We start from the raw sequence: 11958 nt of genomic DNA, 5'->3' as shown, positions 1-11958 counted from the left end.
AAGCAGGGTCATGAAAGAAGAGAGGCTAACAGTACTCCCGAAAGTCACAGTCTCCTTCGCTGCCTGTGACAAGGCTGACGGGAGAGGCAAGCAGCTGAGAGCATGAGGTGGCTTGGCTAGAGGGGCGGGAGCTGCTGAAGACCCAAGAAGGGCACCAGTAGTTCAGGAAGGAACTGGAACCCATGAGGCTACCTGTCCAGCTAACACCAGATCCTGGCCACCGAGAAGGGGTGGAGAGAGAAGCCAGTGGGAAGGAGTCACAGTGTACCTGGTCTCAGGCAGTTGCTGGGGGAGGGAGGTGTAGGGACCCTCCAATGGAGGAGCAGTCCAGCACATGGGCATGGGGTTGACAGGAAGGGGACCAGGTGGCTATGGGGACAAATATAAGTCAGTTGGCCTAGAAGGAATTGGAGACGTCAAGGAGAGTGGCGGGGCAGCTGACGGAGCCAGGCAGAAGACATTCAAAGTTGCTGTGTGCGATACACTTGCACACCTCCCCACACATAAATAAATAATGATAAGTCATTTTAAAAGACGAGAATACTACAAGGAAAACTGAAGACACGGATGCTCCATATCTACGCTGCAGAGGGTGCTTTCCCTTGCTGTGGTAGCTTGCTAAGCTAGGAGGTGCTCAGCTCCAGGCATCTCCAGCTCTGTGTCCTGAGGAAGTTCTGCTTAGAAGTAGACCTCCCTGCTCTACACCCTAGTCCCAAGGCCAAGGAGAGACAGGGTCCAAAATGAATCCTAAAGGCAGATCCTGGTGTGTGTGTGTCTCCTTGGATGATACCAGAAATGACAGACAAGTGTGCTCCACAATGGCCCAAAGCCTCACTTCAGGTTGAGGGCTATGGTATCTCTAGAGGTCTGGCAGCAGCTTACCAATGGATCGTCATATGCAAATGGGAGCTGTGTATGTGCTCTTATGTGTCATGGGATGTCATTTATAAATAAAGAGATGCCCCTTCATGACCCCAAGAGTCTTGTTCTCCTTCCAGGCCTTCCAGGTGAAGAGTAAGGGTCAGATGCACTGCAATGGAAGACTGGTATCAAAGCCCAGTTCTCATCCAGGAGGCAGGGAAGCAGAATGTGATGTCAGGTCCCAGAGAGGACCCAAAGAGAGAAAGTGAAATTCAAAGTCAATTCCACCCCTCACTGCAGAAGGAGACTTGGATGTAAGGGATGGGAAAGTCCCAGTTGGGTTTGTGGGTAAACAGGCAGAATTGGCGTCTCAGGTGGTCTAGCTGAATTCGCCCCACAGAGCAGTGACTAAAGGCAGTGCCATTAAGGGGAGTGTCATGTACACTGGGGGAGGAGGGTAAAGGCATGCCACGCAGGGGAGCGTCATGTACACTCAGGGAGGGGGGTAAAGGCAGGCCACGCAGGGGAGCGTCATGTACACTCGGGGAGGAGAGTATTTAGAAATGGCAGCCATTGGGGTCTAGGAAGTGGTGTCACAGAACAGCATCTGTCCTAGTCTGGATGGTCCTAGTTCCACAGAGGCAGGTTCTGTGCCCCAGCCTGTGCAGAGATCACAAACTTCAGTATTTCTTCTCCTTCCGGCACAGGAGCGCCAGGGACTGAGATGGAGCAGCTCTGTCCCATGATGTGCATGGGGAAACAGAGACAATGCCATGGCCACTGTGGAATCCTCTACACTTCCATGTGGGGTCCATAAATGTTTTCCGTAGTGCAGTCTCTGGGCTGTGAGTGGGAGGGATGAGGAAATTCCCGGAGAACTCAGCATTTTATTCTAAGGACACTGAGTTCAATATGTAAACATCGAGCTCTCTTCAATGAGTAAGTCAAAGATCTCTGTCTCTAATGCTTTCATTTATTCACTCATTCATTCACTCATTCATTGCCTGTGAGCAGCAGGCATGATTTCATCAGTCCAGGATGAAGATAGCAAGGCTGGGAGACAGCTCACTCACTCACTCAGCGGTGCTTGTTATGCTAGCCATCCCAGAACTCATATATGTGTATATATATATATATATGTGTGTGTGTGTGTGTGTGTGTTAGATAGATAGATAGATAGATAGATAGATAGATAGATAGATAGATAGAGAGATAGATGATAGATAGGTAGATAGATGATAGATAGATAGATAGATAGATAGATAGATAGATAGACAGATAGACAGATAAATAGATTGATAGATGATAGGTGGATAGATAGATGATAGATAGATAGACAGATGATAGATAGATAGATAAATAGACAGATGGATGGATAGATAGATAGATAGATGATAGATAGATAGATAGATAGATAGATAGATAGATAGATAGATAGAGCCAGGTGTCGCAGCACACACTTGTACTCGCAGAGCTGAGGAGGCAACCTATCTTAATCAGGGGATTCTAAGCCAAGTGAGAGACTCTGTCTCAAAAAAACAAGATGAAGAACAATTGAGTATGAAATTGGAAGTATCACACATATGTACACACATGTATATGCACACACATACACACACCACTAATAATAAAATAACTTTTTAAAGATGAGAATAATACAAGAAAACAATAAAGACACTAGTGTTATATGTCTTCGTTGGAGAGCGTAATTTTCAACCTTGCCACCCACATGCCTGTGCAGGTTCATCTGGCAGCTTAGCATTTTTGATTCCAAGGGTCAAAACGTTCTTTGAGACTCATCATGGGCTTTGCTTTGTGGCTAGGAGTTCAATGTGGTAAAAGCATCCAATTCTACATTAATTACCTATTGTAGCATAATGAATTGCCCTAAAAGCTGCACAGCTGAAAATCATAATGAGCAGGCATTCTCTCAAACTCTGGTAGCTGAGGAATTTGTAAACAGCTTCGCCTGGTGGTCCTGCTTAGGGTCCCCTGAGGCTATAATCAAGATGTCAGTAGGGGCTGTGGTATCTGAGACCTGAATGAGGCCTCTGGTCATCAGCATACAGTCGGACCTCTCTGTGGGGCTGCTTACGTGCATCATGGTACCATGGAAGGCTTCCCTCTTAAAGCGTCACATGAAAGAACAGGTAGATACTCTGGGGGCCTTCCATGGCAACCCTGCCTCAGAAGCCACACTCCCCTTGCTCTCAGAAAGGTCTTGGTGTCACGGGTGGTGAGATGTCCCTCTGACAACACCAGGTTCAAACATAGTAGGAGCTTTCTGAGGGCCAACAGTTGCACAGTCAGACGGCCCGGAGGAACAACCTCTGCACCTTGACCAGTCATGAGCAGCTCCCTGCTGAAGGAAACGCTAGTAAGATGGGGAACTTTGGGAGGCTGTTCAAGAGATGGGGTTAGCTCCTGTCTGTAACTAATAGAGTTAGTTATATAGAGTCAAATTCTGAGCTTGGGAGGCCTGCTAGGAAGCTCCTGGAATGGTGGCCAGGTAGGTCTCCTAAAGGATCTACAAGCAATCTGGTAGGATGAGGGTCAGGGCTTGGAGAGGGAAGGAGAGTATAAGAAACACAGGGCTGGGGCCTTGGTCTTTTCTTTAGATTGGTCAGCGTGCTCCATTTCTGGGTCCTCGTCCTGGCCTTTGGCTCACTCATGTGTTCGTTCATTTGTTCCTGCCAGATTTTTAGGTTGTTGGCATGGGCGCTGGTTCTCCTCTTCAGGAAGCTCAGTTTATTGGTGGAAACTCCCAGTATGGAAGCACTGTCTGGCTATGACGCCTAAGGAGGGTGGAGGGGGATATCCTGAGCTATCCTTGCACACGGGAGCTCACCCTGTTGGGATAATAAAGCTTGACCAGGTACAGAGTTCCACACAGTGAACAAAAGTGCTGCAGGTAAAGCTGGGCAGGTCGGAAGAGATGTGTAAGCCAGGCAAGACAGTTTGGTCTAGAAAATAACCAATAAGACAGAAGCATGCTTGAGCGATTATGGGGCAGCCGCAAAGACGGTCTGTAAAAGTGAGCCCTGGAGGGGAACAGGGACCCCCAGCTATCCACCTAGAGCAGAAACAGGGAGAAAGGCAAGAGGCCTTTAGGAGGAGGCACAGATACCAGCAGTGCCAGCTCAACTCCACAGTGGAGTCCACCCTGCTCGACTCAGATCTACCGACTCAGGTGCCAGGCTGAGCCCTGCCCGCTTCTGAGAAAGCGTTCTGTCCTTGCAGCCTTGGCCCCAATCCCTGTTGTAAGTCTGAGCTTTCTCCTGAGAGTCTGAAAGCCAGCCCTGCCTGAGGCAGAACCTGCAGGCAGAAGACCACATGAAGCTGAGGACACTGGGATGTGGGCAGAACCAGGCGAGGTTCAATTGAAGATGAGAGGCCTGAACCCAGGTCCCTCAGGGTAGCCTGAGTGGCGCCATGGAAGGCAAGGAGAAGGGAGGAGCCTGATGGTTTGGCATTATGGGCTATCTGAGAGGCAACTGGACCCATGTTGAAGTCCATGTACTTAGCCCCACACTGACTCTGGTCCCTGGGGAACCTCCACCTAAAGTTCTCCCGTCCTACAAGAAGCAAGCAGTGCTGCTTCCTCCCCCACAGCAGGTGGCGCCCTCCTGCTGGGATTACATTCAGGAGCTGCCCAGAAAACCTGGGCATGGGAGAGAAGAGCAGACTCTCTGGGAAGCTGGCCTCTGGGCCCCTCACCCAGCTTCACTTTATCTCTTCACTGCAGCCCACATACTAGCCTCACCCTCAGTCTTCCCCGCCTCTCCCTTGGGTGACTTTCCCTTGCTCTTGGGTCCACAGGGCAAGTCTGGACAGTAGGAAGGGAATTCTAGGTTCAGGGCAATAAGAACGCAGTTGGCAGTGGAACACCCCACAGGGTCTTCCTAGCAACCCTCAGCTCCCAATGGCTTTCCCCCTCATGCCCTCAGAAAGTACTCCTTGGGCTGGAGGGTCTAGAAAGGGAGCAGGGATGTTTGCCTGTGACAGCATAAACTCCAACATCTTTGCACACTAAACAGCGTCCTCTGTCAAGGCTGTCTCCTGTCTCCTGTCTCCCGCTCACCAGTCTTTAGTCCTAGAGGATAACCTGAGTCCTGCGGTCTCTCCATCTCACCTGGCACCCATTCACTCCCTACTGTTTCTGTCCTTGGAACTGAAGTCCCCATCATGCCAGGCAAAACTGATCTAGGTCGTGCACCTGTAGGCCGAAGGGTGGGCAGCAGGGAATGGAAGCAGAGGGTGCCCACAGCAGGGGGACTCTGGGAAGGTAAGATGTGTCAGAGGGCCTTCAGGAAGGAGGGGGACCAGGACAACAAGCTAGGAAGCCCAAGGTGGGTTTCTGAAGGAGGAAGAAGGGGAATAGAGGGGAGGATTTCCAAGGCAGTTGGGACATTACAGGAGAGGCAGAAGACACAGAGGAGGTTTGGGGATTGGAGAGAGATGGGGGGTGGGGTGGACACTATGGACCTGCACAGAGAAAACACAGCAGTTTTTGTGAGGAAGGGAGACAGTGTTGGAAGGGAGGGCCAAGAGCTGCTCTTGGAGGCAGACGACTGTCCTTCATCAGCCCTGTGGCAGGCAGGTATAGAGACACCCTGACTTGGTGAGTCGCCCAGCAGACCCTCATCCTGCCAGCCTCCACCTCGCCCAATTCCCAAACATAAAGCTGGAGCTTAATGGCTTAACCCATCCCCCACCCACATTGCCCAGCCAGAGGCCAGAACCCTCCACCCTAGCTAGGTAGTGGGGTTGACAGATCAATCAGTAATCCTTCACTAAAATGGAGGCTCAGCCAGACAGGGGGGCCTTTGTCTGGTCCCAGCCCTGCTGGGAGGACTAGCCTGGCCCTAAGTTTGCTCAGTATTAATCATTGACCAGCAAGCACCCAGGGATACAGCCCCTCTAGAAGCACTCAAGACTGGGGCCTTGGCCTCCCGCAGCATCAGGTGAGGCTCACCTGGAGCTGGGATGGGAGGGAAGGCCCAGGAGAGGAGCTGGCACTGACTCTGGGTGAGAATCAGGGATCTCACACTACCACCCATGCTTGCCAATCCAGCTTTTGTGAAGTCCCCACCTGGAGGGACTGAATATTCCACCCTTGGGCACCTCTTCCTCCACAGGAATGGACATGGCAGAGGAAAGGAGCACAGATGAACAGAGGCCCTGGATGTGACGTGAGGGTCTCTTAGCAGTGACGTCTAGCCTGGGGTTCCATTGGATGGAGCATCCACACAGATGTAGACCCCCTCCTCTGGCCCCTGACGGAGGACACAAGCTGATGGGAGACTGAGGGACTGGCTCACTCTGTGCCAGAGGGAGGATGAGATCCAGCGATGTTGTAGCCTTCTCTGGCTTCTGCCTAGATGTATACGGCCCTGTTCACCCCGATGTCACATTCAAGAAGCTTGGCCAGGAGCAAGGAAGAAGATGAAAAGAGATGCACACAGCAAGAGCAGAGGTAGAGAGGGACACCTTTTGCAGGAGCACCCATGCCTGGACATGGCCTCCTTTGGTTATCCTAACAGCTTAGTCACCAGGGGCTATTCTGTGACACTTTCACAAACAAGGAAAGTGAGGCACAAGTCCATCACTGGTCCAAGTCCCCGAACAGGAAAGACAATTCCAGACCCAGGAACTGTGGGCTCTGGCACCACTGCGGTCAGAATAGAGGGGGTTCAGATATGTAGGAACCCCAAAGTTGAACCCCAGTTTACGAACTGCCTTTGAAGGGGAGTAGGCAAGAGTCTGACTTCTTCAGGTATCTGAATCCTGGTTCCTATAGTCTCCACAAGTTAGCCAGGCCCTGAGCATCACGCAGGGTAAACCTCCCCCACCAGCCCCCATGCCCCTTTGTCTTTACCCTGAGAAGTCAATATTGATGTTTTATGACCCAGGGTAAGCACATACCTTCTTCCCCCATGAAGGGCTATCTGGTCTGAAGGGTTAATCAGTGACCACTTTGCAAGGGGTGGGGACCCATGAGAAGAAAGCAACTATTTAACCTGTACCCTTCAAACCAGCTTCCCCCAGTCCAGTGGGGCTGATCTGTTCTCACTTGAGGATGGGGACAGGCCCTTTGGGAATCTGAGGCTGAGTCCACAGGGTGTGTTTGGAGGACTACTGTGCCCAAGAAAAGCATCCCCAGTACAGAGATTGCCCAGGGAATGGGCTGGCAAGGCAGGTGTGTCCTTCATGTGGCTGTCACGGGACAAGTCTGGCTAGAAGTGGGAGGGCACATAAGAAACAAGAGTCAAAGTACAGAGGAGTCCTAGATGGTCTGGGATGATGTGGGCTGCCCCTCTGGAGGCTCAGGATATTGGGATTTAATATGTGATCTGATCCTACCTGTAACCCAGGGTAGCCTTGGCTAGGTGGCTTCATGTCCCTAGGAACCAGGTACCTTACCTCTCTTCCAGGATGGTTTCAAAGACTACATGAAATGTTACACTTAAAGAGGGGAGAAAGCATCAAATAAATCTTTTTTTTTGTTGTTTTTTGTTTTTTTTTTTGCATTGCCATGATTTTATTTCATTAGTGTCCTGAATGGGACTCAAGGGTAATAAACGATTTATTCCAATCACTGCAAAAATACTTTGCCTGGCTAAAATAGTTTCTCTCTATAAATGTCTGTAATATACAAGAAACACAATTCAAAGAGATTTCCCACTAAGTACATTTTTTTACACAGCATACATTTGACAAGGACACCCCTTATAATATAAATTCCGGCTATATACCAATATGGTTAGTTAGCATTTACACTGTGGTTTGAAGGTATGTGATTCCAGCCTCTTCCCAGGGTACAAGAGATGATGAGCTGGCTTTCCTCTTGCTGGTCTTGAAGCGAAGTCAATCCCAAAGAAGACAGTGGTGCTGGGAGGGAGGACAGTGGCAGTCTACTTTGTAAAGTGAGCTCACTATTCCTACCCGAAAGGGAAGTGATTTTGGCTAAGCCGATTTTTTTTTTTTTTTTGTAGTCTTAGAAGCTTCTAAAGAATTGTGAGTAAAGACAGGGATTCTGGGAAATATCTGCAAGAGGCATGCAATTCAGAACACAGGCAGGGAGCAGGGCTTTCCTAGCAAGGCCAGCTGAACTCTTAGGCTCTGGGGCATGGCTGACAGGGCCGCACTGAATGGCAGCCCAGCAGCACTTCCGCCTCTGCTCCTTGTGCTTCGAGATAGAGAACCCTGCCTGCTGCTGACCCAGGGCTTTGGTTGGAACACTAACGCCTCTTCTCCATCTGCCTGCAGGTTGTGGGATAGGCGGGGCCTGGCGGCCACCATGACACCCAATACCTACAGGCACCCAGAGGCTGTGCCACCTTAGCTGAACTCGAATAGTTCTGGGAACTTGTTTTCTGACAAGCACTTACTGGCAGGGAGAATTTCTTGTGTATAAACTTTTTTTTTTTAATGCCAGGGATGGACCCAGCGCCCATTGCTTCCCGAGCTAGCCATATCCCTAGCCTAGACAAGAATCTAAACGCAGTTTAAGCCAACTTAACACAAATTTGCTCCTTGAGAAGGAGAAAGGACAGTTGGCTTGTATCTGATGTCCTGGCAGTGTTTAGGTGAGCATGTCTACAACGCATGTGAACATTAGTAGTTTTGGGTGTGCATGCATGTATGTGTGTGCATGTATGTGGGGGGGGGCTGAGCATGGAACTCAGAGCCTCTTACATGCTAGGCATATATCCCATCATTAATCCATACCCTTCAACACTCCTTCTTAAATTAAGCATCTCTGATTCTCCTCACCTCCAGGAAAACGGCTTACTCGGGGTTATTTTATACAGGATTCCTCTGGCAAGGAGCCACCTCCTACATGCCAGTGTTCATATTACTCAACTTCTGTAAACACGAAAGCTTGCAAGCTCTGCTCTGACTACAGCGAAGACTAGTTCAAGATGTATCAATCTTCCACTGCAGTCTCAGAGCTTTACCAAAATTGCCAAAACAGAACTGAGCGAGCATCAGACCTTGGCAGAATAGGATGCTCTGGTCATGTTTGTCCCCACTGTTCTGACCTAGAGTTCTCTGGCTCCTGGAAGATGTGATACCAGTTAAATAGTTAAATATAGCCATTAACTTTCAGAAGACATAAGATCTCCTAATAGTTCTGGGGGGGCATCATGGGAGCCCACAGGCACCATTGGTCTAGGCAGCAACTGTTAGGCAGTAGGCCAACAGCTGTCGTAAAATGCATAATTATTTTTTTCTTTTTAAAGAACTACTCCTTCCCACCATTAATATATAACTGTCACTTGGCGGCAATATATTTGGCAACTTGCCATGAAAGTCCAAAAAAAAATGTAAATTTCAAACTGCAAGCTACAAAACCAGTATGGAAGTCACAAATACCTCCTATTTACACGGAAAGGGACCTTATCCACTTCAGGGCCCACAGGACCACGCCCCTTCTAGCCCCTAAGTTCCGACACGACATCGTATCCACCTGAAATGATTTCAAGTCGCCTATTGAGATTTTTTTTTTTTTTTTGAGACAAGGACTCGTATAGCCCAGGCTGGCCTTGAGCTTACTACGTAGCGAAGGTGACCCTAAACGTCTGATACTCCTGAATCCCAACTACTAGGACTACAGCTGCGCAGGACCATGCTCGGTTTTCTGTGCTGCTGGGAACTGAACCCAGGGCTTCATGCACAGCCAAGCATTCTAGCAACTGAGCCACATCCCTACTCACTCGTGTGCCTTCTAACTGACATTCACAGGAGGGGTGCACACTGCTTAAAGATGCAGCAGCCAAGGAAGCCCTGATGGACCTTTCCTCCAGCTGCTGGTGGAAGCCAAGTCCAGTGCTCAGGCACCCCTGGCGTCTCTCACTGCCAGCAAGCCAAAGCTGGATACCGGGGAACCTTGCTGAAGGTGTCCAGGTGAGCTCATGCTACCCACACTGGCTTTGTACACGCGGTTTCCTGGTGAGTGCCTGCAGCTCCTGGGATTGCTTAAGAGTGCAATGCCAGAGCTGCAGATACGGTGCAGGTCAGTTCCTACAGGACATGACCTGGCCCCTTTAACTCACCATAACAAGTAACGGGCAGCATTCTACAAGGGCATTCCTAGACGCTTCGGAAACCCCCACCTCGCCAACAGCAAAGGCAGTGTATGCATAGAGGCAGAGGCAAGGAAGGAGTCTGGGTCCATGGCGACCCAGGTTAGTATTTGGTTATGGCAATGCTGCCAGGCTCCAAGCATCACACCAGCTGGCTAGCCCGTGGGACCTGAACCTGCAAGGTGGGTGTCCTATGACTCTCTGCATGTGGAAGATTAGTGGTTAGGAGCAAGAGCAGGGGCAGTGACTTTGCCTCTTGTGGGAGGCACATCCTTCTTCTAGGCACACAGATGGCGCAACTCTGTTAAGGATTCCGAATGCTCACAGGGGGAAACTCATTCTCGTCGTCAAGACACACTGGTCCCGTGGCAAACTCGTGTTCCGGAATAACTTCTCCGCGCAGCGCCCCACCATCCTCAGAGTAACCTGGCACAGTGGAGCCTGCAGATGTGCTGGGCCTTGCTACAGTTGCTGCGTAAGATGGAGGTAAAGAAGTTTTGAGGTCGTTTTCTTTGTTTTCGTCTGCTATTCCTGAGCTGAGCAAACTGTGGGTTTTGATTAAGATGCATTCCCCTCCATCCTGAGGATCCCCATTGTAGATGTAAAGGTGTCCATCGGAGGAGGCCACTAGCAGCCGCGGCAGTTTCTGGATCGTGGACAGGGTACAGATGTTCTTCTGCCCAGAGAAGTTCAGGCATCCCGTGGCAAAAGCCCTGTCCTGGTTCATCATGTCTGACACCTGGGCGGGGAGGTAGTTTGTAGCTGCCATGAACATCTTTCCCATGTAGCCGCTCCAGGTGGAAGGCTCTTCTGGGCGGCTGTCAGGTGTTCCAGCTTGAAGATGTGCATGGTCTCTGTGTTGCTGGAGGCACACAGGAACTGCGAGTCCATACTGAACACCAGAGAGCTGATTGTCACGTACCTTTTCATTCCTCGACGAAACTCATACAGTTTTTGCCCATCAGGTACAGAGAACACGCGAATGACGGTGCCTTTCTCAGATGCACTTGCTAGCTTGGAGCCTGAGGAGTTGAAGGTGATGGCGGCCAGCGTTCCCTCGTGGGCAGCGATGGTGCACACTGTTTTCAGGGAATTTCCATCATAGAGAACAATCTCGCCTGTAGTCTGGCTTCCAGGATAGGCCAGGTAGGAGTTGGAATGGTTGATAGAGAGGGCACAGAGACCTGTTGGGTTTGAGGGGATGTCCAGGAGGGTGTTCAACAGCTTCATATCTTTAATGTTGTGGATATAGATGGATTCTTCCAGGCAGACCAGCAGCCTCTGCCGGTTCAACCATATGGACAAAATGTTGCTGGAGTAGCTGTAATTACAGATCTCAGTGCCTTTCTTGAAGTGGTACACATTCATCTGCCGAGACTTCGTGTGACTGACCACCACCACCAGGCTGCTGGAGAAGAGGCGTTCCACAATGTACACATCGGGAATTTCATTGCTTCCATGGACTTGGTCAAGTTGCTCCATGAAACTCAAAGAAAACAGCTTGTAACCGGCCTTAGTTCCAATTGCTAGGGATGTGCAGTCTTGATTGAAAGAGAAGCAGCTGAGCGCCGCCTCCACCCGACCCGGAGGGGCATCTGCGGCTTCGGCCTCCATTGGGGGCTCGACCCAGGAAGCCGCAGCTTGGAGCGGGGGACAGCCACCTCAGCAGCCCGCTCGTGCCGGCTCCCCAAATAAATCTTTTTAAAAAGAGAGCTGGGGATGTCTAGGAATAGGCTCAGCGGTTACAAGGGTTTGACACTCTTCCAGGGGATCTGAGTTCAGTTCTCAGCTCACGCATCGGGAGTCACACAAGCACCTGCAACTCCAGCTTCAGGGGATATGACAGCCTGTTCTGGCCTCCACAGGCACCTACACTCACATCTAAGTACCCACCCTCAGACGTACACCCATACACATAATTACAATAATTTTAATGGGGGGTATAAAATGAGTATTTAAAATGAAAACTGAGTATAGCCTCCCATGAAAGAGACAGTTCTCTGGATTG

General features: G+C 50.2%; 1 protein-coding gene across 1 annotated transcript; it reads right to left on the bottom strand.

Moving 5' to 3' along the window:
- Positions 1–10254: 10254 nt before the first annotated feature.
- On the bottom strand, positions 10255–11564 carry LOC130883416 (WD repeat domain phosphoinositide-interacting protein 1-like). The gene is given in 2 exon segments (XM_057783833.1): positions 10255–10775; positions 10778–11564. Coding segments are annotated over 2 exon segments (1308 nt in total).
- Positions 11565–11958: the final 394 nt, after the last annotated feature.

Source organism: Chionomys nivalis, chromosome 1 (genome assembly GCF_950005125.1).
Source record: "Chionomys nivalis chromosome 1, mChiNiv1.1, whole genome shotgun sequence".
Lineage (NCBI taxonomy): Eukaryota > Metazoa > Chordata > Mammalia > Rodentia > Cricetidae > Chionomys > Chionomys nivalis.
The sequence above is the reverse complement of the archived record's forward strand: the minus strand, read 5'-3'. Positions and strand labels throughout refer to the sequence as shown.